This window comes from Camellia sinensis, chromosome 1 (assembly GCF_055761805.1).
Source record: "Camellia sinensis isolate YWXY chromosome 1, ASM5576180v1, whole genome shotgun sequence".
Taxonomy (NCBI): Eukaryota; Viridiplantae; Streptophyta; class Magnoliopsida; order Ericales; family Theaceae; genus Camellia; species Camellia sinensis.
The window spans coordinates 42280246-42304157 of NC_138961.1; the positions used below are offsets into that span (position 1 = coordinate 42280246).

General features: G+C 36.1%; 2 protein-coding genes and 3 long non-coding RNA genes across 5 annotated transcripts in view; 3 read left to right on the top strand and 2 right to left on the bottom strand.

Moving 5' to 3' along the window:
* Positions 1–729: 729 nt before the first annotated feature.
* LOC145793637 (potassium channel AKT2/3-like) lies at positions 730–17457 on the bottom strand. Its single transcript, XM_082876505.1, has 3 exons — positions 17431–17457; positions 1832–2399; positions 730–1100 (listed from the first exon to the last, which is right to left on the bottom strand). Exons 1-3 carry the CDS (start codon positions 17449–17451, stop codon positions 1090–1092), a joined length of 600 nt encoding a protein of 199 aa, XP_082732631.1. The 5' UTR covers positions 17452–17457; the 3' UTR covers positions 730–1089.
* Positions 2725–5048, top strand: LOC145793650 (uncharacterized). The gene is made up of 2 exons (XR_014333908.1): positions 2725–4034; positions 4801–5048. It is a non-coding gene; the product is annotated as an uncharacterized LOC145793650 (long non-coding RNA).
* Positions 8690–11180, top strand: LOC145793644 (uncharacterized). The gene is made up of 2 exons (XR_014333905.1): positions 8690–10166; positions 10933–11180. It is a non-coding gene; the product is annotated as an uncharacterized LOC145793644 (long non-coding RNA).
* On the top strand, positions 14822–17312 carry LOC145793645 (uncharacterized). The gene is made up of 2 exons (XR_014333906.1): positions 14822–16298; positions 17065–17312. It is a non-coding gene; the product is annotated as an uncharacterized LOC145793645 (long non-coding RNA).
* A 137-nt stretch (positions 17458–17594) lies between the features above and the next one.
* Positions 17595–23912, bottom strand: part of LOC145792978 (potassium channel AKT2/3-like) — a 47142-nt gene continuing 40824 nt past the window's right edge. Inside the window, exons 2-6 of the mRNA XM_082875141.1 lie at positions 22078–22149; positions 20702–21019; positions 19699–20015; positions 18656–18844; positions 17595–18068 (exon numbers count right to left, since the gene is read on the bottom strand). Coding sequence (XP_082731267.1) covers positions 19779–20015; positions 20702–21019; positions 22078–22149 — 627 coding nt within the window. The 3' untranslated portion in view covers positions 17595–18068; positions 18656–18844; positions 19699–19778. The remainder of the gene's footprint in view (positions 18069–18655; positions 18845–19698; positions 20016–20701; positions 21020–22077; positions 22150–23912) is intronic.

The following is a 23912-nucleotide window of genomic DNA, read 5'->3' on the forward strand; positions in this document are numbered from 1 at the left end:
TTTTCGGTAAGGGTTGTATCCTCAGTTTAACTGGCTCTTGGAGTTGCCAAACAGCCCTTAAGGAATGAAGTGATGACTATCACCAAAAACACTTCTTTCAATGCTGTGCAGAATAAATGAATAAATTTTTTTTTTTTTTGAACGAATAAATGAATAATTCAAGCAAAAAGAAATAAAAACACATAATTGGTCTATAAAAAACACTGCACAGAATAGAAAGATTCTGAGTCCCACAAATATGTGGATCCTATATTTATTAAGTGAATTTTTTTTTTTTTTATACTCAAATTGAAGATCCAAATGACAAAAATAATCTAAAAAAACACATTAAGATTTCATTTTAAATAAAAGTAATTTTTTTAATTAAAAAAAAAATTAAAAATTCAACCTAAAGCAAAGTGCTACCCCTTCTTAAAAAGAAAAAAAGGAAAAACAAGGATCAAAGTGCTACACAGACGCAATTATCAATTAACGTAAAACTCAATTTTATTAAAAAACTCAATACATGCCTTGATTTTCTACAAGGGCAAAATGGAAAACGAAGACAAAAAACAAATTATACACATCAATCAATCAAGTTTTTTCATACAACAATCTATACAACTAAAATATCATTCTCAAACACATTGACTTCATCCATTTCATAAAAAAACAAAAAACTACTAAAAAAAAACCAAATTCCAAACAGGGCCTAAACAAAGTATTGTTGTCTCACACAAATGAAAAATAGAAAAAGAAACTACCAAAAAAGAACTCCCATTGCTTCTGTTAGATGTGTACAACTGCGCATTATGTATATATGTATCTAAATATGCAAGAAACAAACATAAAAAGTGAAGGTTTTTGCTTTAGGCAATCCTATATAGTTTTTTGTTTTTAAAGTAATAAAACATTACAAGAGAAGAGGGAGGGGAGAAAAAAACAGTGACTCCCCTCTATAGAGTTAATTCATTTTCTAAATAAACTTTTGGTTATATTAAAGGAGTTGGGTCTGAAGCTTCAACTATGTAATGCTTATCATTATCTCTTATCACTTCAATGGAGTCAATTTCTGCCCCTTGCTCATCTAAAACAAATGCATTTCTTGCATCAAACGCAAACTTTTCGCCAGCCAGAAGCAAGGTCACCGTTAGAAAATAAAAGTCGAATTTGAAATAACTTTGAAATACCGTGGACTTTATTAGGAAGATGATATTTGACCAAGATGAATATCATCGGAGCCTTTTTCAACGAATACACAAACAACAAACACGATGTGTCTATCTGAGTACGAGGTGAAAAAACCAATAGTATTCATTGATATATGGCAGACCTATCAATTTGGATGGTTCATTCTAATGATGTAGAGATGATAGTGGTAGAAATTAAGTCATGATATCATAAATCAGTATTAGATTAGGGGGATTATCATCTAATTTGCAGCAAATCATGACATTGATACCCTTTTTTTACCTCTGCTTATTTATTTGGATATATAAAGTATAATATAGGTAGAATAAGAGAGTAGGAATGATAACTGTGTATACTTATTTTTTTGCTCCTTTGACACATGAAAGAATTGAAACCATTGCTCTATCTTAACTAAAGTTACAAGAAAAAGTCTATTCTTACAAAATTATTATATAGAATTAATGATCAAAATGATATGACTGACATATTTAACAACTTAACCCAATTTGATGTCTTTTCTTTTGAAGTGATAAAATCAACACTTACTTTAGGAAGCCAACAACATCATTTAAATCTATCAAATGGCATGGAGCAGAAAGAAGAAAGAACAAACTAAAAGCAGATAGCTAGGGCTTTGAAAACTTTGAATGTGTATACATACCTGCAATGTTTTTGAGCTCCACGAATGAATTTGGCAACCTAATAAGCCTCCCAGCCTGAGTGCAACAACTATCCTTCCTCACCATAGGCTGTCCTTTATATATACTAACTCTTGGACAAAAATGCCCCCCTGATCCTCCCAAGTTCCCCTCTTTCCCTCCTACACCTTGCCTCCTCAAAACCACCTCATTTGGCGGCGACACATCATCGGGGACCATTATCCGGTGCCCTACCTCTCTTTTCTGCAACATTTCATTCAAATCCAAAGGCTTAGGAAGCTTGTGCTGATCTATGTTGCCGACATCTGCACCGGCACTCATCACAATGAACTTAGTCATGTCGACATGGTTTTCTGCCGCGGCGATTTGGAGAGCTGTTTGGCCATTGTGGTTCTTGGAATCGATGTGCAAACCTTGCTTCAAAAGGTACTTCATCACTGCGAGATTGTTTCTCTTTGCAGCTGTGCATAGAAGGTCACCAGCTGTGTAGGGATCAGATATGGCAGAGCAGTGGTACAGTATCTGGAATATGGAGTGGTGCTTGGATGATATAGCATCCCATAGTGCAGTGTTGCTGTGAGAACCCGAATATAAAAATTAAGTAAATAATTAAATAATAATATTACAATCTCAAATATTTTGGTGGTGAATTCTAAGGTGCAAATTAAATATTATTGGAGGATCCTTTAATTAATTTTTAAACCTAAAATAAATTTATGGTGAAAGTCATTGATTTAGAAGCAAGATTTATTATTAAAAAAAAAAATTAGAGAAGAGGGTGTGACTTGAACTCTAGACCATAAAATTAATAAGTTAATTCTAAGGTGCAAATTAAATATTATTGGAGGATCCTTTAATTAATTTTTAAACCTAAAATAAATTTATGGTGAAAGTCATTGATTTAGAAGCAAGATTTATTATTAAAAAAAAAAATTAGAGAAGAGGGTGTGACTTGAACTCTAGACCATAAAATTAATAAGTTAGGCTCTTACCATTTGAGTTGCATGTAACTTATATATGTATTTTGTATATTTATCTATCTATTTGACCTAAGTGTGCCCACCACTAGTATAAAATAAAATAAACACAAACCCTAACTCTTGTTATAATTGTTTTCCACAACACTAGCAGCCCTAGCAGCCGTGGGTTTATGAAGGAAAGAGAGGGGTTTTTCAATCATCAAGATTATTGTTGTAGCCAAGAAGGAGAGCTTTGGGTGTGTTGTGCTGTGTGACCTCCTAGGTTTTCTTCTCTTCTTTCTTTGTTCTTCATCCTTATTCTATTATTATTTTATTCATTCATGGAGGTTGTAGGTTTATATATTTTGTATATATATATACTGTTAAGAAATTTGAGGAGTTAAATTCATGTATAAAGATTGGGTATTATTCTTAGTTAAAAATTCTGCGCATAATCACGAACTTTAAAAATCAAGAAACCATATCAAACAGATGAATTTTGAACTGAAATTTTTACAGTAGATCAACTACATATTGAATTGCATATCTGAATTTTTTTTCATAATTTTTGGGAGTCGAAATCCATATAAATTGAGGTATTCAAATCTGTCCAGGAAACCAGTCCAAAACAGTAAATTCGGGATTGTTGTTCTCTTTGGGTATAAATCCAAAAATTATCAAATTAGTGTCATTAGAACCGGTTACGAGTCTAGTTTCATACGTTTTTGGCCTTGCATTGATTGCTCGTGTATATTAAGAGAACCGTCAATTTCTTTAAAGTGCTGCAGAAAACAACCTGTTTGGATATAATAAATTGTAGAAAATTATTTTGATAAGCAAATCAAGTGAAACCAATTGGGTTTGAAACTTAGGATATATTAGATCATATCTGGAGGTTTTTGGAATTTTTTGAATAGCGTGGAGTGGGTTTTGTAATTTTCAAAGTTAGCGAATAGATTGGGAAAACTTGTTTTAAACACTGTTTTATCTTAAAGTTATTTTTAGTTAAGTTTCGATCGGAACCTATGTCTTGGGTGATTTTAGACCTTGAAGAACATGAACTTAGGTAATATTTAAGAGTAACGGTGAGTTGGGTTGAGCCGTGTTAGTGCGCTTTAGTTTGGGGTTACTTAGTTCGTATTCTTTAGTATTTTTAAATTTGTAGTGACGTGTAGTTTTTATACTTGGTTCAGGGCACTAGTTGGACTTTCATACTCTATTCGAGGATTATATTATTGCGTTTCAGGTGAGTAGTTTCATGCTACGTATTTTTATAAATGTTCCCTTACCCTGAATTGTTGGAAAAATTAAATTGTTGTTTCATGATTAAACTGTTTTGATAAATTATTATATTATCAATTGAATCAAATTACTTCTGAAACACGTGTGAACTTGGCATACTGTAAACTATTTGTTTTGATCTCATGTTTATAATGATGAACCACCATGTTTTGCGAAAACTGATGTGTATTGATTATTGGGACCATGTGTGTATTTAGTCCAGGGAAATTATTCCACTGTGTGTGGTGACTCTGGCCACTAGGGAACAGATCCGGGTTGGGCCGTGATGACTCTAGTGCTCAACGATTGTAAGGAACAGACCTTTAAAAACAACTAGGTGACCTTCAATCGGATCGTCTTTGAGAAAAGGCCCAGGTGCCACCCTGAGGATGACTCTTAGTTCGGTATTGGATCCAACGGGGCTTATAGCCTGAGAAATGTGTGGCAGATTATTTGTTTTTCTTGGTACCCAGAAAATTATTGGTGTTCATGTTATAATCTGTTTTAAGTGAAAAATGTCGTTTATCATGTTCTTGTGAGACATGAGTATTTTAAGTGTTGAATTGTGGAACCTTCTTTTTGAAACAGATTATATTTACCAAACTGTATGCCAATCTAGTTTCTGTGATATATATCTTATTTTGGAATTGAACCCTGTTTTTAAAACTGTATTTACTATCCGTGTTGCTACTCACTGAGCTATCAGCTGACTTAGTTTTTATCACTTCCAGGTGTTAGAAGGACTTAGAGTGGACTCATGGCATAGCGGGGACTCAATTGCATGGACCTCTAGGGCATTCCTTTAGTTTAGAGTGTTATGTCAAGTTTGTGCATATTTAAATTTATTCTTATCTAAGTTCATTTAGGATTATTTTTGATATGTGGGTTGTTTATATCCCATAAGTTTGGATGGTTTGTGATTACGGTTGATTTTGCCGTTTATAATTGTGACATGTCTGGATTGAGTTTTGGTTATTTATTATTGGGCTATTGTTTAATTGTTCAAGGTGAAATTGAATGCGTGTTTAGGCTTACGTGTGCCTTGGGCTAAGTCCCTGTGGGCCACGGCCGGTCATGCCCGGATTTGGGGTGTGACAAATTGTGGTATCAGAGCTGTAGTTTATCGAGTTACATATCTTGCATTTCATCATTTAGACGAGGTCCGAGTCCCTATAGTCCTTAGTAGTGTTTGGTTAAGTTAGTTTTGTTTAAACTTGTGTTGAATCTTTCTTGATTTAATTTTGGAGGTTAAGAGTTAGTACCTAGATATCTATTTGGATTGTCTTTTCCTTGTGGTCGTTTAGATGTTTGTATTACCATGTATACTCCATTAGGAGAAATAGTAGTGTTAGGAGATGTATGTAGATCTTGTGAGGTAAACTTGGATGGTAGGATTGTTCTGGTGGATTTGATTTCCTTAGAGGTGAAGGATTTTGATGTGATTTTGAGTATGGATTTGTTGACGAAGCATCACGCCTCTGTTGATTGGTTTAGAAAGAGGTTAGTTTTTGCTATGCCAAGGCAACTTGAGTTTTTCTTCCAGGGGGATAGGAAAGGGTCTTCTATCTATTTTACTTCTTCCTTTTAGGCTAATCGAATGTTGAGAAAAAGGTGTCATGGTTATTTAACTTGTGTGGTGAGTATCAAACTACCAAAATAGAAGTTAGAGGAGTTGCCTGTAGTGAGTGATTGTGTTGATGTTTTTCCAAAGGATCTACTTGGACTTCCTCTAGATCGTGAGGTAGAATTTTCCATTAACTTGGTCCCTGACACAGCACTTATTTCTAAAGCGCCCTATAGAATGGCATCGTTAGAGTTAAGGGAGTTACAAACTTAGTTATAGAAGTTGTTAGAGAAAAGTTTTGTTAGGCCTAGTGTCTCATCTTGGGGAGCACCTGTGTTATTTGTGAAGAAGAATGATGGGTCTATGAGATTGTGTATTGATTATGGGGAACCGAACAAAGTCACAATGAAGAATATGTATCCTTTGCACGTATTGTTGACCTATTTGACCAATTGTAGGGAGTTCAAGTATTCTCTAAGATTGACTTGAGGTTAGGCTATCACCAGTTGAAAGTAAAGGATGAGGATGTTCCTAAGACTGCTTTTAGAAACCGTTATAAGCATTATGAGTTCTTGGTGATACCTTTTGGTCTCACAAATGCACCAGCCACATTCATGGATTTAATGAACTGAGTATTTAAACCCTAACTGGATAAAATTTGTGGTAGTGTTTATTGATGATATCCTAATTTATTCGAGGAGTAAAGAGGAGCATGAGCAGTATTTGAGGGTAGTATTTTAGATCCTTAGGGAGAAGAGACTGTATGCAAAATTTAAGAAGTGTGAATTATGGTTGAGCAATGTATCCTTTTTGAGCTATGTAGTGAGTAAAGATGGGGTATCTATGGATAGCACAAAGGTGGTAGAAAATCGTTGATTGGCCACGACCTACTTCTGTGATAGAGGTACGTAGCTTTCTAGGGTTTGCTGGATATTATAGACAGTTTGTGAAAGGATTCTCCCGTATTGCTTTGCCATTTATAAACCTCACTAGGAAAGAGGTAAAGTTTGAGTGGAATGATGATTGTGAGTGTAGCTTCCAAGAGTTTAAACAAAGGTTGATATCAGCTCCAATCCTTGCCTTATCTACTAATGGTGGTGGTTTTGTGATTTATAGTGATGCTTCACGATAGGGTTTAGGATGTGTGCTCATGCAACATGGGAAGGCGATTGCTTATGCGTCACGATAGTTGAAAGTACATGACAGAAATTACCCTACGCACGACTTGGAGTTAGCAACAATGATTTTCGCTCTTAAGATCTGGCGACATTATTTATATGGAGAGTCATGTGAGATTTACACTGATCATAAGAGTTTGAAGTATATTTTCACACCGAAGGAACTAAATTTGAGGCAAAGAAGATGGCTTAAGTTACTAAAAGATTTCGATGTGAATGTTCTGTATCATCTAGGGAAGGAAATGTGGTGGTGGATGCCTTGAGTAAGAAGGTCGCAATTGGAGATACAGCTGCTTTGTGTATTAAGAGTTGTTTTGTGGAAGACATGAGACGTTTGAGGCTTGAGGTTGTTGCGCCTGGTGATAGGGCTTATTGTAGTCAATTGACAGTTCAGCCAACCTTGAGAGAACGGATTCGTTTAGCACAGGAGATTGACCCCCAGTGTGAGCGTATTAAAGGAGAGATGGCAGAGGGTAAGAATGTAAACTTTGTGGTTAGTGCTGACGGGTTGCTTAGATTCCGTAGCCGAATTTGTGTTTCTGTTGGTGGTGATTTGAGGAAGGAGATTATGGTAGAGGCACATAGTTCTAGTTATAGTTATAGCATTCATCTTGGAAGTACTAAGATGTATCGAGATCTTTATGAACATTTTTGGTGGAATGGTATAAAGGAAGATATTGCTGAATTTGTGGCTCAGTGTTTGGTGTGTCAACAGGTTAAAGTAGAACATCAGAAACCTACGGGAAAACTACAACCCTTACTTATACTAGAGTGGAAGTGAGATCATATTACCATGGATTTCGTGTGCGGATTACCTCGTACTAGTAGTAATCACGATGCAGTTTGGGTAGATGTTGATAGATTAACCAAGTCAGCACATTTTATTGCAGTTCGGATGAACTATTCTCTAGCTCGATTTGCACAGTTTTATGTGAAGGAGATTGTTAGATTGCATGGTGCACCTGTGTCAATAGTGTCAGATCGGGACCCTCGTTTTGTGTCTAAGTTTTGGGGTGCGTTACAATCAGCTATGGGTACTATGTTAAATTTTAGTTCAGCTTATCACCCTCAGACATATGAGCAATCAGAGAGGACTATTCAAACCCTTGAGGATATGTTGATGGCTTGTGCTTTGGAGTGGAGAGGTAATTGGGATGATTATTTCCCGCTCATGGAGTTTGCCTATAATAATAGTTATCATTCTAGTTTGGGAGTAGCTCCTTAGGAGGCTTTGTATGGAAGGAAGTGTAGGTCTCCTTTGTGTTGGTATGAGGTTGGTGAGAGGCAAATGTTGGGACCTAATTTGGTGGAGGATGCTACACAAAAAAATTATCACCTTCAGGGAAAGATTATTGACTGCTCAGAGTAGACAAAAAAAAAAAGTTATGCTGATCATCGTAGGAGAGACTTAGAGTTTTATGTGGGGGATATGGTATTCTTGAAAGTATCACCATGGAAAGGAGTGATCAGGTTTGGAAAAAAAGTGGAAAGTTGAGTTCTAGATACATCGGACCATTTGAGGTATTAGAGAAGGTTAGTGAGGTTGTGTACTGTGTTGCTCTACCCCCTAGGTTGGCAGGAGTGCATAATGTGTTTCACGTGTCTATGCTGAGGAAATATGTGCACAGTCCATCGCATGTGATAGATTATGAGCCGCTTCAGATTAAAGAGGATTTTTCGTATGAGGAGATACCTATTCAGATTTTGGATTCGAAAGAGAAAAGGTTGCATACAAAGACCATTAAATTAGTTAAGGTATTGTGGCGTAATCATCTAGTTGAAGAGGTGACTTGGGAACGTGAGGATGAGATGCGCAAGAAGTACCCACATCTATTCTCATAATTTACTCAAGTTAGTTTCGAGGACGAAACTTTTTTTTTAGGAGGGGAGAATGTGAGAACCCGAATATAAAAATTAAGTAAATAATTAAATAATAATATTACAATCTCAAATATTTTGGTGGTGAATTCTAAGGTGCAAATTAAATATTATTGGAGGATCCTTTAATTAATTTTTAAACCTAAAATAAATTTATGGTGAAAGTCATTGATTTAGAAGCAAGATTTATTATTAAAAAAAAAAATTAGAGAAGAGGGTGTGACTTGAACTCTAGACCATAAAATTAATAAGTTAGGCTCTTACCATTTGAGTTGCATGTAACTTATATATGTATTTTGTATATTTATCTATCTATTTGACCTAAGTGTGCCCACCACTAGTATAAAATAAAATAAACACAAACCCTAACTCTTGTTATAATTGTTTTCCACAACACTAGCAGCCCTAGCAGCCGTGGGTTTATGAAGGAAAGAGAGGGGTTTTTCAATCATCAAGATTATTGTTGTAGCCAAGAAGGAGAGCTTTGGGTGTGTTGTGCTGTGTGACCTCCTAGGTTTTCTTCTCTTCTTTCTTTGTTCTTCATCCTTATTCTATTATTATTTTATTCATTCATGGAGGTTGTAGGTTTATATATTTTGTATATATATATACTGTTAAGAAATTTGAGGAGTTAAATTCATGTATAAAGATTGGGTATTATTCTTAGTTAAAAATTCTGCGCATAATCACGAACTTTAAAAATCAAGAAACCATATCAAACAGATGAATTTTGAACTGAAATTTTTACAGTAGATCAACTACATATTGAATTGCATATCTGAATTTTTTTTCATAATTTTTGGGAGTCGAAATCCATATAAATTGAGGTATTCAAATCTGTCCAGGAAACCAGTCCGAAACAGTAAATTCGGGATTGTTGTTCTCTTTGGGTATAAATCCAAAAATTATCAAATTAGTGTCATTAGAACCGGTTACGAGTCTAGTTTCATACGTTTTTGGCCTTGCATTGATTGCTCGTGTATATTAAGAGAACCGTCAATTTCTTTAAAGTGCTGCAGAAAACAACCTGTTTGGATATAATAAATTGTAGAAAATTATTTTGATAAGCAAATCAAGTGAAACCAATTGGGTTTGAAACTTAGGATATATTAGATCATATCTGGAGGTTTTTGGAATTTTTTGAATAGCGTGGAGTGGGTTTTGTAATTTTCAAAGTTAGCGAATAGATTGGGAAAACTTTTTTTAAACACTGTTTTATCTTAAAGTTATTTTTAGTTAAGTTTCGATCGGAACCTATGTCTTGGGTGATTTTAGACCTTGAAGAACATGAACTTAGGTAATATTTAAGAGTAACGGTGAGTTGGGTTGAGCCGTGTTAGTGCGCTTTAGTTTGGGGTTACTTAGTTCGTATTCTTTAGTATTTTTAAATTTGTAGTGACGTGTAGTTTTTATACTTGGTTCAGGGCACTAGTTGGACTTTCATACTCTATTCGAGGATTATATTATTGCGTTTCAGGTGAGTAGTTTCATGCTACGTATTTTTATAAATGTTCCCTTACCCTGAATTGTTGGAAAAATTAAATTGTTGTTTCATGATTAAACTGTTTTGATAAATTATTATATTATCAATTGAATCAAATTACTTCTGAAACACGTGTGAACTTGGCATACTGTAAACTATTTGTTTTGATCTCATGTTTATAATGATGAACCACCATGTTTTGCGAAAACTGATGTGTATTGATTATTGGGACCATGTGTGTATTTAGTCCAGGGAAATTATTCCACTGTGTGTGGTGACTCTGGCCACTAGGGAACAGATCCGGGTTGGGCCGTGATGACTCTAGTGCTCAACGATTGTAAGGAACAGACCTTTAAAAACAACTAGGTGACCTTCAATCGGATCGTCTTTGAGAAAAGGCCCAGGTGCCACCCTGAGGATGACTCTTAGTTCGGTATTGGATCCAACGGGGCTTATAGCCTGAGAAATGTGTGGCAGATTATTTGTTTTTCTTGGTACCCAGAAAATTATTGGTGTTCATGTTATAATCTGTTTTAAGTGAAAAATGTCGTTTATCATGTTCTTGTGAGACATGAGTATTTTAAGTGTTGAATTGTGGAACCTTCTTTTTGAAACAGATTATATTTACCAAACTGTATGCCAATCTAGTTTCTGTGATATATATCTTATTTTGGAATTGAACCCTGTTTTTAAAACTGTATTTACTATCCGTGTTGCTACTCACTGAGCTATCAGCTGACTTAGTTTTTATCACTTCCAGGTGTTAGAAGGACTTAGAGTGGACTCATGGCATAGCGGGGACTCAATTGCATGGACCTCTAGGGCATTCCTTTAGTTTAGAGTGTTATGTCAAGTTTGTGCATATTTAAATTTATTCTTATCTAAGTTCATTTAGGATTATTTTTGATATGTGGGTTGTTTATATCCCATAAGTTTGGATGGTTTGTGATTACGGTTGATTTTGCCGTTTATAATTGTGACATGTCTGGATTGAGTTTTGGTTATTTATTATTGGGCTATTGTTTAATTGTTCAAGGTGAAATTGAATGCGTGTTTAGGCTTACGTGTGCCTTGGGCTAAGTCCCTGTGGGCCACGGCCGGTCATGCCCGGATTTGGGGTGTGACAAATTGTGGTATCAGAGCTGTAGTTTATCGAGTTACATATCTTGCATTTCATCATTTAGACGAGGTCCGAGTCCCTATAGTCCTTAGTAGTGTTTGGTTAAGTTAGTTTTGTTTAAACTTGTGTTGAATCTTTCTTGATTTAATTTTGGAGGTTAAGAGTTAGTACCTAGATATCTATTTGGATTGTCTTTTCCTTGTGGTCGTTTAGATGTTTGTATTACCATGTATACTCCATTAGGAGAAATAGTAGTGTTAGGAGATGTATGTAGATCTTGTGAGGTAAACTTGGATGGTAGGATTGTTCTGGTGGATTTGATTTCCTTAGAGGTGAAGGATTTTGATGTGATTTTGAGTATGGATTTGTTGACGAAGCATCACGCCTCTGTTGATTGGTTTAGAAAGAGGTTAGTTTTTGCTATGCCAAGGCAACTTGAGTTTTTCTTCCAGGGGGATAGGAAAGGGTCTTCTATCTATTTTACTTCTTCCTTTTAGGCTAATCGAATGTTGAGAAAAAGGTGTCATGGTTATTTAACTTGTGTGGTGAGTATCAAACTACCAAAATAGAAGTTAGAGGAGTTGCCTGTAGTGAGTGATTGTGTTGATGTTTTTCCAAAGGATCTACTTGGACTTCCTCTAGATCGTGAGGTAGAATTTTCCATTAACTTGGTCCCTGACACAGCACTTATTTCTAAAGCGCCCTATAGAATGGCATCGTTAGAGTTAAGGGAGTTACAAACTTAGTTATAGAAGTTGTTAGAGAAAAGTTTTGTTAGGCCTAGTGTCTCATCTTGGGGAGCACCTGTGTTATTTGTGAAGAAGAATGATGGGTCTATGAGATTGTGTATTGATTATGGGGAACCGAACAAAGTCACAATGAAGAATATGTATCCTTTGCACGTATTGTTGACCTATTTGACCAATTGTAGGGAGTTCAAGTATTCTCTAAGATTGACTTGAGGTTAGGCTATCACCAGTTGAAAGTAAAGGATGAGGATGTTCCTAAGACTGCTTTTAGAAACCGTTATAAGCATTATGAGTTCTTGGTGATACCTTTTGGTCTCACAAATGCACCAGCCACATTCATGGATTTAATGAACTGAGTATTTAAACCCTAACTGGATAAAATTTGTGGTAGTGTTTATTGATGATATCCTAATTTATTCGAGGAGTAAAGAGGAGCATGAGCAGTATTTGAGGGTAGTATTTTAGATCCTTAGGGAGAAGAGACTGTATGCAAAATTTAAGAAGTGTGAATTATGGTTGAGCAATGTATCCTTTTTGAGCTATGTAGTGAGTAAAGATGGGGTATCTATGGATAGCACAAAGGTGGTAGAAAATCGTTGATTGGCCACGACCTACTTCTGTGATAGAGGTACGTAGCTTTCTAGGGTTTGCTGGATATTATAGACAGTTTGTGAAAGGATTCTCCCGTATTGCTTTGCCATTTATAAACCTCACTAGGAAAGAGGTAAAGTTTGAGTGGAATGATGATTGTGAGTGTAGCTTCCAAGAGTTTAAACAAAGGTTGATATCAGCTCCAATCCTTGCCTTATCTACTAATGGTGGTGGTTTTGTGATTTATAGTGATGCTTCACGATAGGGTTTAGGATGTGTGCTCATGCAACATGGGAAGGCGATTGCTTATGCGTCACGATAGTTGAAAGTACATGACAGAAATTACCCTACGCACGACTTGGAGTTAGCAACAATGATTTTCGCTCTTAAGATCTGGCGACATTATTTATATGGAGAGTCATGTGAGATTTACACTGATCATAAGAGTTTGAAGTATATTTTCACACCGAAGGAACTAAATTTGAGGCAAAGAAGATGGCTTAAGTTACTAAAAGATTTCGATGTGAATGTTCTGTATCATCTAGGGAAGGAAATGTGGTGGTGGATGCCTTGAGTAAGAAGGTCGCAATTGGAGATACAGCTGCTTTGTGTATTAAGAGTTGTTTTGTGGAAGACATGAGACGTTTGAGGCTTGAGGTTGTTGCGCCTGGTGATAGGGCTTATTGTAGTCAATTGACAGTTCAGCCAACCTTGAGAGAACGGATTCGTTTAGCACAGGAGATTGACCCCCAGTGTGAGCGTATTAAAGGAGAGATGGCAGAGGGTAAGAATGTAAACTTTGTGGTTAGTGCTGACGGGTTGCTTAGATTCCGTAGCCGAATTTGTGTTTCTGTTGGTGGTGATTTGAGGAAGGAGATTATGGTAGAGGCACATAGTTCTAGTTATAGTTATAGCATTCATCTTGGAAGTACTAAGATGTATCGAGATCTTTATGAACATTTTTGGTGGAATGGTATAAAGGAAGATATTGCTGAATTTGTGGCTCAGTGTTTGGTGTGTCAACAGGTTAAAGTAGAACATCAGAAACCTACGGGAAAACTACAACCCTTACTTATACTAGAGTGGAAGTGAGATCATATTACCATGGATTTCGTGTGCGGATTACCTCGTACTAGTAGTAATCACGATGCAGTTTGGGTAGATGTTGATAGATTAACCAAGTCAGCACATTTTATTGCAGTTCGGATGAACTATTCTCTAGCTCGATTTGCACAGTTTTATGTGAAGGAGATTGTTAGATTGCATGGTGCACCTGTGTCAATAGTGTCAGATCGGGACCCTCGTTTTGTGTCTAAGTTTTGGGGTGCGTTACAATCAGCTATGGGTACTATGTTAAATTTTAGTTCAGCTTATCACCCTCAGACATATGAGCAATCAGAGAGGACTATTCAAACCCTTGAGGATATGTTGATGGCTTGTGCTTTGGAGTGGAGAGGTAATTGGGATGATTATTTCCCGCTCATGGAGTTTGCCTATAATAATAGTTATCATTCTAGTTTGGGAGTAGCTCCTTAGGAGGCTTTGTATGGAAGGAAGTGTAGGTCTCCTTTGTGTTGGTATGAGGTTGGTGAGAGGCAAATGTTGGGACCTAATTTGGTGGAGGATGCTACACAAAAAAATTATCACCTTCAGGGAAAGATTATTGACTGCTCAGAGTAGACAAAAAAAAAAAGTTATGCTGATCATCGTAGGAGAGACTTAGAGTTTTATGTGGGGGATATGGTATTCTTGAAAGTATCACCATGGAAAGGAGTGATCAGGTTTGGAAAAAAAGTGGAAAGTTGAGTTCTAGATACATCGGACCATTTGAGGTATTAGAGAAGGTTAGTGAGGTTGTGTACTGTGTTGCTCTACCCCCTAGGTTGGCAGGAGTGCATAATGTGTTTCACGTGTCTATGCTGAGGAAATATGTGCACAGTCCATCGCATGTGATAGATTATGAGCCGCTTCAGATTAAAGAGGATTTTTCGTATGAGGAGATACCTATTCAGATTTTGGATTCGAAAGAGAAAAGGTTGCATACAAAGACCATTAAATTAGTTAAGGTATTGTGGCGTAATCATCTAGTTGAAGAGGTGACTTGGGAACGTGAGGATGAGATGCGCAAGAAGTACCCACATCTATTCTCATAATTTACTCAAGTTAGTTTCGAGGACGAAACTTTTTTTTTAGGAGGGGAGAATGTGAGAACCCGAATATAAAAATTAAGTAAATAATTAAATAATAATATTACAATCTCAAATATTTTGGTGGTGAATTCTAAGGTGCAAATTAAATATTATTGGAGGATCCTTTAATTAATTTTTAAACCTAAAATAAATTTATGGTGAAAGTCATTGATTTAGAAGCAAGATTTATTATTAAAAAAAAAAATTAGAGAAGAGGGTGTGACTTGAACTCTAGACCATAAAATTAATAAGTTAGGCTCTTACCATTTGAGTTGCATGTAACTTATATATGTATTTTGTATATTTATCTATCTATTTGACCTAAGTGTGCCCACCACTAGTATAAAATAAAATAAACACAAACCCTAACTCTTGTTATAATTGTTTTCCACAACACTAGCAGCCCTAGCAGCCGTGGGTTTATGAAGGAAAGAGAGGGGTTTTTCAATCATCAAGATTATTGTTGTAGCCAAGAAGGAGAGCTTTGGGTGTGTTGTGCTGTGTGACCTCCTAGGTTTTCTTCTCTTCTTTCTTTGTTCTTCATCCTTATTCTATTATTATTTTATTCATTCATGGAGGTTGTAGGTTTATATATTTTGTATATATATATACTGTTAAGAAATTTGAGGAGTTAAATTCATGTATAAAGATTGGGTATTATTCTTAGTTAAAAATTCTGCGCATAATCACGAACTTTAAAAATCAAGAAACCATATCAAACAGATGAATTTTGAACTGAAATTTTTACAGTAGATCAACTACATATTGAATTGCATATCTGAATTTTTTTTCATAATTTTTGGGAGTCGAAATCCATATAAATTGAGGTATTCAAATCTGTCCAGGAAACCAGTCCAAAACAGTAAATTCGGGATTGTTGTTCTCTTTGGGTATAAATCCAAAAATTATCAAATTAGTGTCATTAGAACCGGTTACGAGTCTAGTTTCATACGTTTTTGGCCTTGCATTGATTGCTCGTGTATATTAAGAGAACCGTCAATTTCTTTAAAGTGCTGCAGAAAACAACCTGTTTGGATATAATAAATTGTAGAAAATTATTTTGATAAGCAAATCAAGTGAAACCAATTGGGTTTGAAACTTAGGATATATTAGATCATATCTGGAGGTTTTTGGAATTTTTTGAATAGCGTGGAGTGGGTTTTGTAATTTTCAAAGTTAGCGAATAGATTGGGAAAACTTTTTTTAAACACTGTTTTATCTTAAAGTTATTTTTAGTTAAGTTTCGATCGGAACCTATGTCTTGGGTGATTTTAGACCTTGAAGAACATGAACTTAGGTAATATTTAAGAGTAACGGTGAGTTGGGTTGAGCCGTGTTAGTGCGCTTTAGTTTGGGGTTACTTAGTTCGTATTCTTTAGTATTTTTAAATTTGTAGTGACGTGTAGTTTTTATACTTGGTTCAGGGCACTAGTTGGACTTTCATACTCTATTCGAGGATTATATTATTGCGTTTCAGGTGAGTAGTTTCATGCTACGTATTTTTATAAATGTTCCCTTACCCTGAATTGTTGGAAAAATTAAATTGTTGTTTCATGATTAAACTGTTTTGATAAATTATTATATTATCAATTGAATCAAATTACTTCTGAAACACGTGTGAACTTGGCATACTGTAAACTATTTGTTTTGATCTCATGTTTATAATGATGAACCACCATGTTTTGCGAAAACTGATGTGTATTGATTATTGGGACCATGTGTGTATTTAGTCCAGGGAAATTATTCCACTGTGTGTGGTGACTCTGGCCACTAGGGAACAGATCCGGGTTGGGCCGTGATGACTCTAGTGCTCAACGATTGTAAGGAACAGACCTTTAAAAACAACTAGGTGACCTTCAATCGGATCGTCTTTGAGAAAAGGCCCAGGTGCCACCCTGAGGATGACTCTTAGTTCGGTATTGGATCCAACGGGGCTTATAGCCTGAGAAATGTGTGGCAGATTATTTGTTTTTCTTGGTACCCAGAAAATTATTGGTGTTCATGTTATAATCTGTTTTAAGTGAAAAATGTCGTTTATCATGTTCTTGTGAGACATGAGTATTTTAAGTGTTGAATTGTGGAACCTTCTTTTTGAAACAGATTGTATTTACCAAACTGTATGCCAATCTAGTTTCTGTGATATATATCTTATTTTGGAATTGAACCCTGTTTTTAAAACTGTATTTACTATCCGTGTTGCTACTCACTGAGCTATCAGCTGACTTAGTTTTTATCACTTCCAGGTGTTAGAAGGACTTAGAGTGGACTCATGGCATAGCGGGGACTCAATTGCATGGACCTCTAGGGCATTCCTTTAGTTTAGAGTGTTATGTCAAGTTTGTGCATATTTAAATTTATTCTTATCTAAGTTCATTTAGGATTATTTTTGATATGTGGGTTGTTTATATCCCATAAGTTTGGATGGTTTGTGATTACGGTTGATTTTGCCGTTTATAATTGTGACATGTCTGGATTGAGTTTTGGTTATTTATTATTGGGCTATTGTTTAATTGTTCAAGGTGAAATTGAATGCGTGTTTAGGCTTACGTGTGCCTTGGGCTAAGTCCCTGTGGGCCACGGCCGGTCATGCCCGGATTTGGGGTGTGACAGTTGCCTTCCATGTCTGCCATATGTATTAGCACCGTAATAAAATAATAATTCAAGATCAAGATCACCCAGAAAAGAAAAGAAAAAAAAAAAATTAAAAAAAGAAGGGGAAGACAAATGCTACCGAGTGCCACCGAGACATTATTTAATATCTGAATTAGCATGAAAAGAGTTTCAGAAATAGGTAATAACTGAAAAATGTTTTGGAATCAGTAAGTGTTTCATGTTCATTCCCCTCGTTTTTTTTTTGTTTGTTTGTTTGTTAGTGCCCCAAGGCCAGGGTTTTAAAAATCAACGGACAGATTTTGGACTTCTCATACCAACATCCACTAATATATCTCAGCCGACAGATTTTGTACTTCAAATACCAATGTTGACCAATTTATTGGCTGATATTGTTCAATATATGACCATATTACTGATATATGAATTCCGATACTGTTATTTAAAATTATGCCCAGGGCACTCGTTAACCATATCCCAAAAGAAAAAGGGGAAATCTGAATCAAATGCATTGTAATTTTGTGGAGGAAATCAAGATGTGACAAGGGTAATTTTATATACCTAGGAGGTGCATGTTGTATGCAGGCTTGAGAAGTACCAATACACACTCTTCATGCCCTTTGGATGCTGCAATGTGCTGATGTATAAAAAACAAAATAAAAAACAGCATTATGACCCAAACAAAAACAACAATATCAAGGAAAAAGGAGAGAAAATATGGTATTTTGGCTTTTGTCAGGCTACTTATATCAGATATATAGTTTTCTGTTTTTAATCAGCTTAGGTATATAGTTTTCTAGTGTTATATAACTATGTCTTGATTCAATTAGGGTTCAAAACAATGGATCCCATCATGCCATATTAAGTGAATTGAGTTTTTACCTATTCCCATATCTAAGATTCAATTGTAGTGGTCATGTGCAAGCATGCTGAATGAAGTCTATAGGGCCATTTAGTTCACCCATAAGATAATTTATCCAGGGATGACATATCCCGCACAATGAGGGCATTTTAGTCTTTTTTATGACAAAAATCTTATCCCAGGATAAGTTGTCTCACATTCTGGATTAAGTTATCTCAAGTCACAAAATGTGAATCAAATGTAAAACAATTTTATCCCGAGATAAAATTATTAGTTGCATTTCCTCCCCATATCTGTGAATTAAACAAGCTCTAAATTAAGGTTTAATATGTGAGTTGCATACGAAAGAATGGGTGACATACCAGTGGAGTCCTTCCTTGGGAGTCACCAATGTCAGGATCCAACCTAGCCTTGAGAAGCTCATCAAGAAAGGCAGCATTGCCACTACCAGCAACAGTAAGCAAGTTGATGGACATGTTTGGGTCTCCATCTTCTTCCCCATCTTCTAGCCATATATCTCCTATTCTCAGATCCTTTAGCTTCTTGTGATGCTGCCAATAGGAACAGGGTTGATTACAATCAGCACTATAATTAACTTCAAAATGAATTAGTTTGAAAAGTGATAAGAAAATGAAGCGTGTAGACCAGATTTACTAAGGTGACCGACAACATACCAAATTTGAATGGGTAAACAGAAAATTTATTCAATTATGTAGCTCACTATGGAACTTTCACTTTAAAACAAAACAGTCATATGAAGATGAATTTATATCCAAAAATATATTGCCACAACATTTTTTTAAAGTTTTTGTATGATTTTTATGTATAAACAGAGTTTTCCAATTTGAATATACTCTATAGAGTTCATTTTTAACTTTGGATCCAGCTTCTCTCCAGTTGGGAGAGAACAGTGAACCGTCCAATTTGAGTTACGTGGGCTCGTTACAAGACTTACTTTGATGTCTTGATTCTTTCATTTTTTAGCCTCTCGTGTGTTGATCATTCATGAAATAAAAAATTAAAGTGATCTGATAATCGTATCAAATTTGTCTTCAAATATGATGATGGACACTTTAAGTTGTTGATCTATTTCGTCTATAAAAATATCTAGCAAATTGTAACAATTTCATCTATAGCATAGATTTAAACATCTAAAATGAATATAATCCATATATTTCAAATTCTAAATATTTTTCCGAGTATTTAGCATTGCTCTTTTCCTGGCTTCCTAGCTTTTTCTATCCAAATTTTCCATAATATTTCTACCAAAAACGAAAGGCAAAAAACAAAAAGAACAGAAAAAAAAAGTGCATTTCCCATAATAATATAAACATAATCAATTTTTTACTTGAAATTCAGAATAAACCAAACAAAACTTCCAAGTTTAGTATAAGCAGGAACCGACCCGGAGGAAGTTCTTAAACATGGTGATATTATCTTCTTGTTTGATCTGCATAGCTTCTAAGAAGGCACTGGTTTTTAGCCTCAGGAGTTGCGAAAGCGTCTTGGTTCAATACATGAAGCCTTGAGGTCTGCAACAGAGAGCTCCAACTTCTCCGAACATGTCCCCAGATTGCAGAGTCCCAACAATTTCTTTTTTTTGGCGTCGCAGTCGATCATTTCCACCTCTCCTGATACAATGATGTATACATCGTCTGGTGACTCATTCTGCAGTATAACGTCCTCTCTGGGTGGAATGTACTCTGCCTCCATATCTGCAACCTGATATCATCATCATCAAATTTATTATACAAAGCTGGTGATTAACGATTATGCAAAACGATATTTTCTGTGCAAATTTACCAAGAGTTTAGTTGACAATGACATACACAAAACTAAGTTAAAAATACTAAGAATGTACATGTTAGCACTATTTTTAGTGGGTTTCATCATACAGATATATACATTTTCCATACTTTTCTATAATTTGATTATGTATATGTTCATTTACAAAGCATTTCATGCATGTATCAACCACCAAAGGTTCAGTTTCTGGAGAGATGCTTGTTTATTTTTAGGCCCTTATGTGTAGTGTAGGTTATTCATAAAATACCTTTGATTTTGATGATGAATACTAACAATGTTTAAGTTAATCATGTGTGAATCACTTTAACTAACACACATTTAATACTTTGAGGATAAAATAGACATAATTGAAATGTTGAGAACCATAATGACACACAACACATGCCTCATGACCTAAGTTATAATTACCCAACAAAAAAATGAAAGAAAAAGTCCAAGAACATAGAATCGGATCACAGAACCTGACACAACCCTCTTACATGAGGAAGCAAGGTCCCATCTTTTTGTGAGTCCTACACTCATATAAGAGGATTGTGTTCAGTTTTATAATTCATTTCTGTGCAAGTAAAAGACCTGAAAATGAAAGGGTAAGCTTAGCTTACGAATTCCATGGTTCCACGAGTGCCTTCAACAACCAAGTTAGTCATGTTGCCAATGAGGTAAGCAGTGAGGCCAAGGTTGAAAAGCATGTAGAAAATGATGAAAATCATTTCCATGGCATTGACTGCATGCATGTCGCTGTAGCCGACGGTGGACATGGTGGTCATGGACCAGTAGAGGGCCGAGATGTATTGAATCCAGAGGCTTGTCTCCCCGAAATTTGAAATCACAGATCCAATCCATGTCTTCCCCTGGTGTGGGTATCTGTCTGCTGGCAAATAGTATAGGCACCCAGCACAATGCACTAGAAACAGTGTCACCTACAATACCCAAATCACAAACACAAAACTTCTCATTATGTTCTTTGCACCCTGACCAAAAAAAGTAATGTACATTCTAACAAACTATGTACTCGTATAATTGGATTACTAATTATTAAACAAAGTCGATTGGGATGGCCTTGAATCTAAAAAAAAATTAAATAATGAGTAAATTGATTGTTTTAGAAAGTGAAAGAGGAGCAAATCATATGGGATGGACATTAAGGTTGTATTTGGATTTTAGATTGGAGAAATAATTTGTGAAAGAAAAACAGAAGAAAAGAGAGAAGTGAAAAAAAAATCAACTAATATTTTTGCACCCATAATTTCTTTTACTTTCCTTTTATTTCCACAAATTCCTTCCCAAATCAAAAATCCAAACATAACCTTAGGTTTATTGGAATGAAACGATCATTTTTTCTTCCTTATAACCTTAGGTTTATTGGAATGAAATGATCATTCTTTCTTCCTTATAAAATAACCATTCCCTTCCAATCCATTTGCAATGCATTCTCCATAATTTTTGTAATGAAACTAAGCGCGAGAATGAACATCCTGATGTAAGGATCATTTCATTTCACTTCATTCCAATTAACTAAATGTAACATAAGATTATCTTTAATAGTGTGCCAAATTTTATGCCAGTTAAAATTTGGCACTTGAAGCACAAAAAAGCTACTCCACAGGTGTGCCGCAATTATGGCACCATCCATAGCAAAATGCCAAACTATGACAGCTTTGACTGGTTGATTTTTTGTATAAAATTTATAAAGTTGTCATCTTCTAAATTTCAAATTTACAATTTAAACACACAGTATATTGTGAAAACTGAATCATATGGTGGTTATGTCAAAGAATGGCATTGAAACCATTGAAGTAGGATTCCGAAAAGGAGGGGGGAAAAAGTCCTTTCGAATTGAAACTATAGGATGTTGACATTTTTCTTTGACAACGGAATTTTCTTGACAACCATTGGAGATCCTTTGAGTGGACCATGCAAATAACAAATTGACCTTGCAAAGTTTTGATTAAAGAAATGAGCTTCAAAATTCACTTACAGATAAGAGCCTAGCACATCTGACCCAGAAATAGCTAAATCTGACGTCCTTTTCAAGCCTGCAAGGTAAGTGCTAAGACAAGGGTTTGCAACCTAAGGCATGTTAAGGCAATAAAGTGGCATTACAAGGTAGGTATGCTAAGCATGCATGGTGTACCAAAACCAACAAAAAACAGAGGCATGTTATGACATAATAAGCACAAAAAACAGCCAAGGCATGGTCAACATGAAGCTTAGCTAGATGCTCCCTCAAGAGGCCAAAAAAAGTCCATTTCAAGGACAACAAGGAGAGGGGGTGGCCCTCTCCTTCTTGGGACCTCAAGGCATCATCCTCACCTCTGAAATCCCTCAAGATTTCAGTGGTGAGGAGGCCCAAACACCAAGGTCTCGGAGCTTACACAAAATAGCACAAAATGGGGCCTCTCAAGGCCTAAGAGGGGTCAAACACCTCCAAACCACAAAACACCCTAAACAAACTATTTAGAGGGCCTAAAAACAGAACTTTTTTATGTTATACACTAAGCACAAAAACAGTTCTAAGATAGGCAAAACAAGTATGCAAGAATGGGGAATAAAGGGGCTAGTTTCTTACCCTTGAAGACCCCTTCAACAATGGTGGACCAGCAGCTTCTTTTAGGTTGAAACCAGCTTCAAAACCTCAAAAACAACCCTCAAGAGGTCTCAGCTCCAAGGGATGGTGTAATGGTGGGTGCTTGTGAGCAAAAGTAAGACAAAACACACACACTAAGCTCAAGAAAGAGAGAGAGAGATATAGGATAGATACAAATTCCTAACCCTAATATCAAAACCCTCTAAAATGTTGTCTAACTCTAATGCCAAGAGAGGAGACTCTCTCTTATAGAGCTCTCTCTTGTAAAGCTTGTCAAATAAGCTTGCCTAGAGGGAAATCCCTCCATACACGTGTATGGAGGGGAACAGAGTTGGTGCCAGCTATCACAGCTGGCACAAAATATCTACATAAAGTAGATGAACAGTAGTTGGCTGCTCAAAAATGCCATTTTGACAAAATTTAGTGCCGACCGGCAACAAATAGTGCCGACCGGCAATATATATTGCCGATGGCAACAAAACACCAGCCGGTGGCTTCTGGCCATGGCCGGTGATGTGTGGGGATGCCTCACAAGGCATTCCCTGCCCCTCCAAGGCAAAACACAAGTGTTTGGTGTAAAACCAGACACTAAACAGTCGAGTTTGGAGATCCTGAGGCAAGGCGCGTAGCCGAGACCTCCGGGAACTCCAAACGAACACAAACATGGATGATCACCGGGTATTCAAACGGTGACGTCCAAGTCTTGAGGACAGTCAAAAATGGGGTGTCTACAGTTGCCCCTCTTTGACAGAACTCGAAAGTCATAACAATGACGGGAGTGAATGTCAAAACCCAGAGACGACCCATTTTTGACATGGCCGAAGACTTAGACAAACATGCAAGATAAACAAGGTATGCGCCTGAAGGCAGGGGCAAAATGCAAGACAATGCACAGAGCCGGACATAACTTATGATCATGCAAAGAAAAGCTGTAACGAAGCATAACATGCGACAATTTTAAGCTAGCATACACCAAACTACACTGTAATGCAGAAAGGATGTAAGAGAATTATGCAATTCTCAATACGTCTCGCTCGGAGGATACAATACCTGTGCGGCTCGTTTGGTTGTACCAACCTCAAATGAACCGTACATACAATATCGTGCCTGAAAAGAAAGCAAACTTAACAGGTACGATGTTATTAGCAACATGCACATTAATGTACTTAGAAAATGCGTGACAACGCAAAGTAAGTGAGAAGCATAACAATGCTGTGGAAGCACAG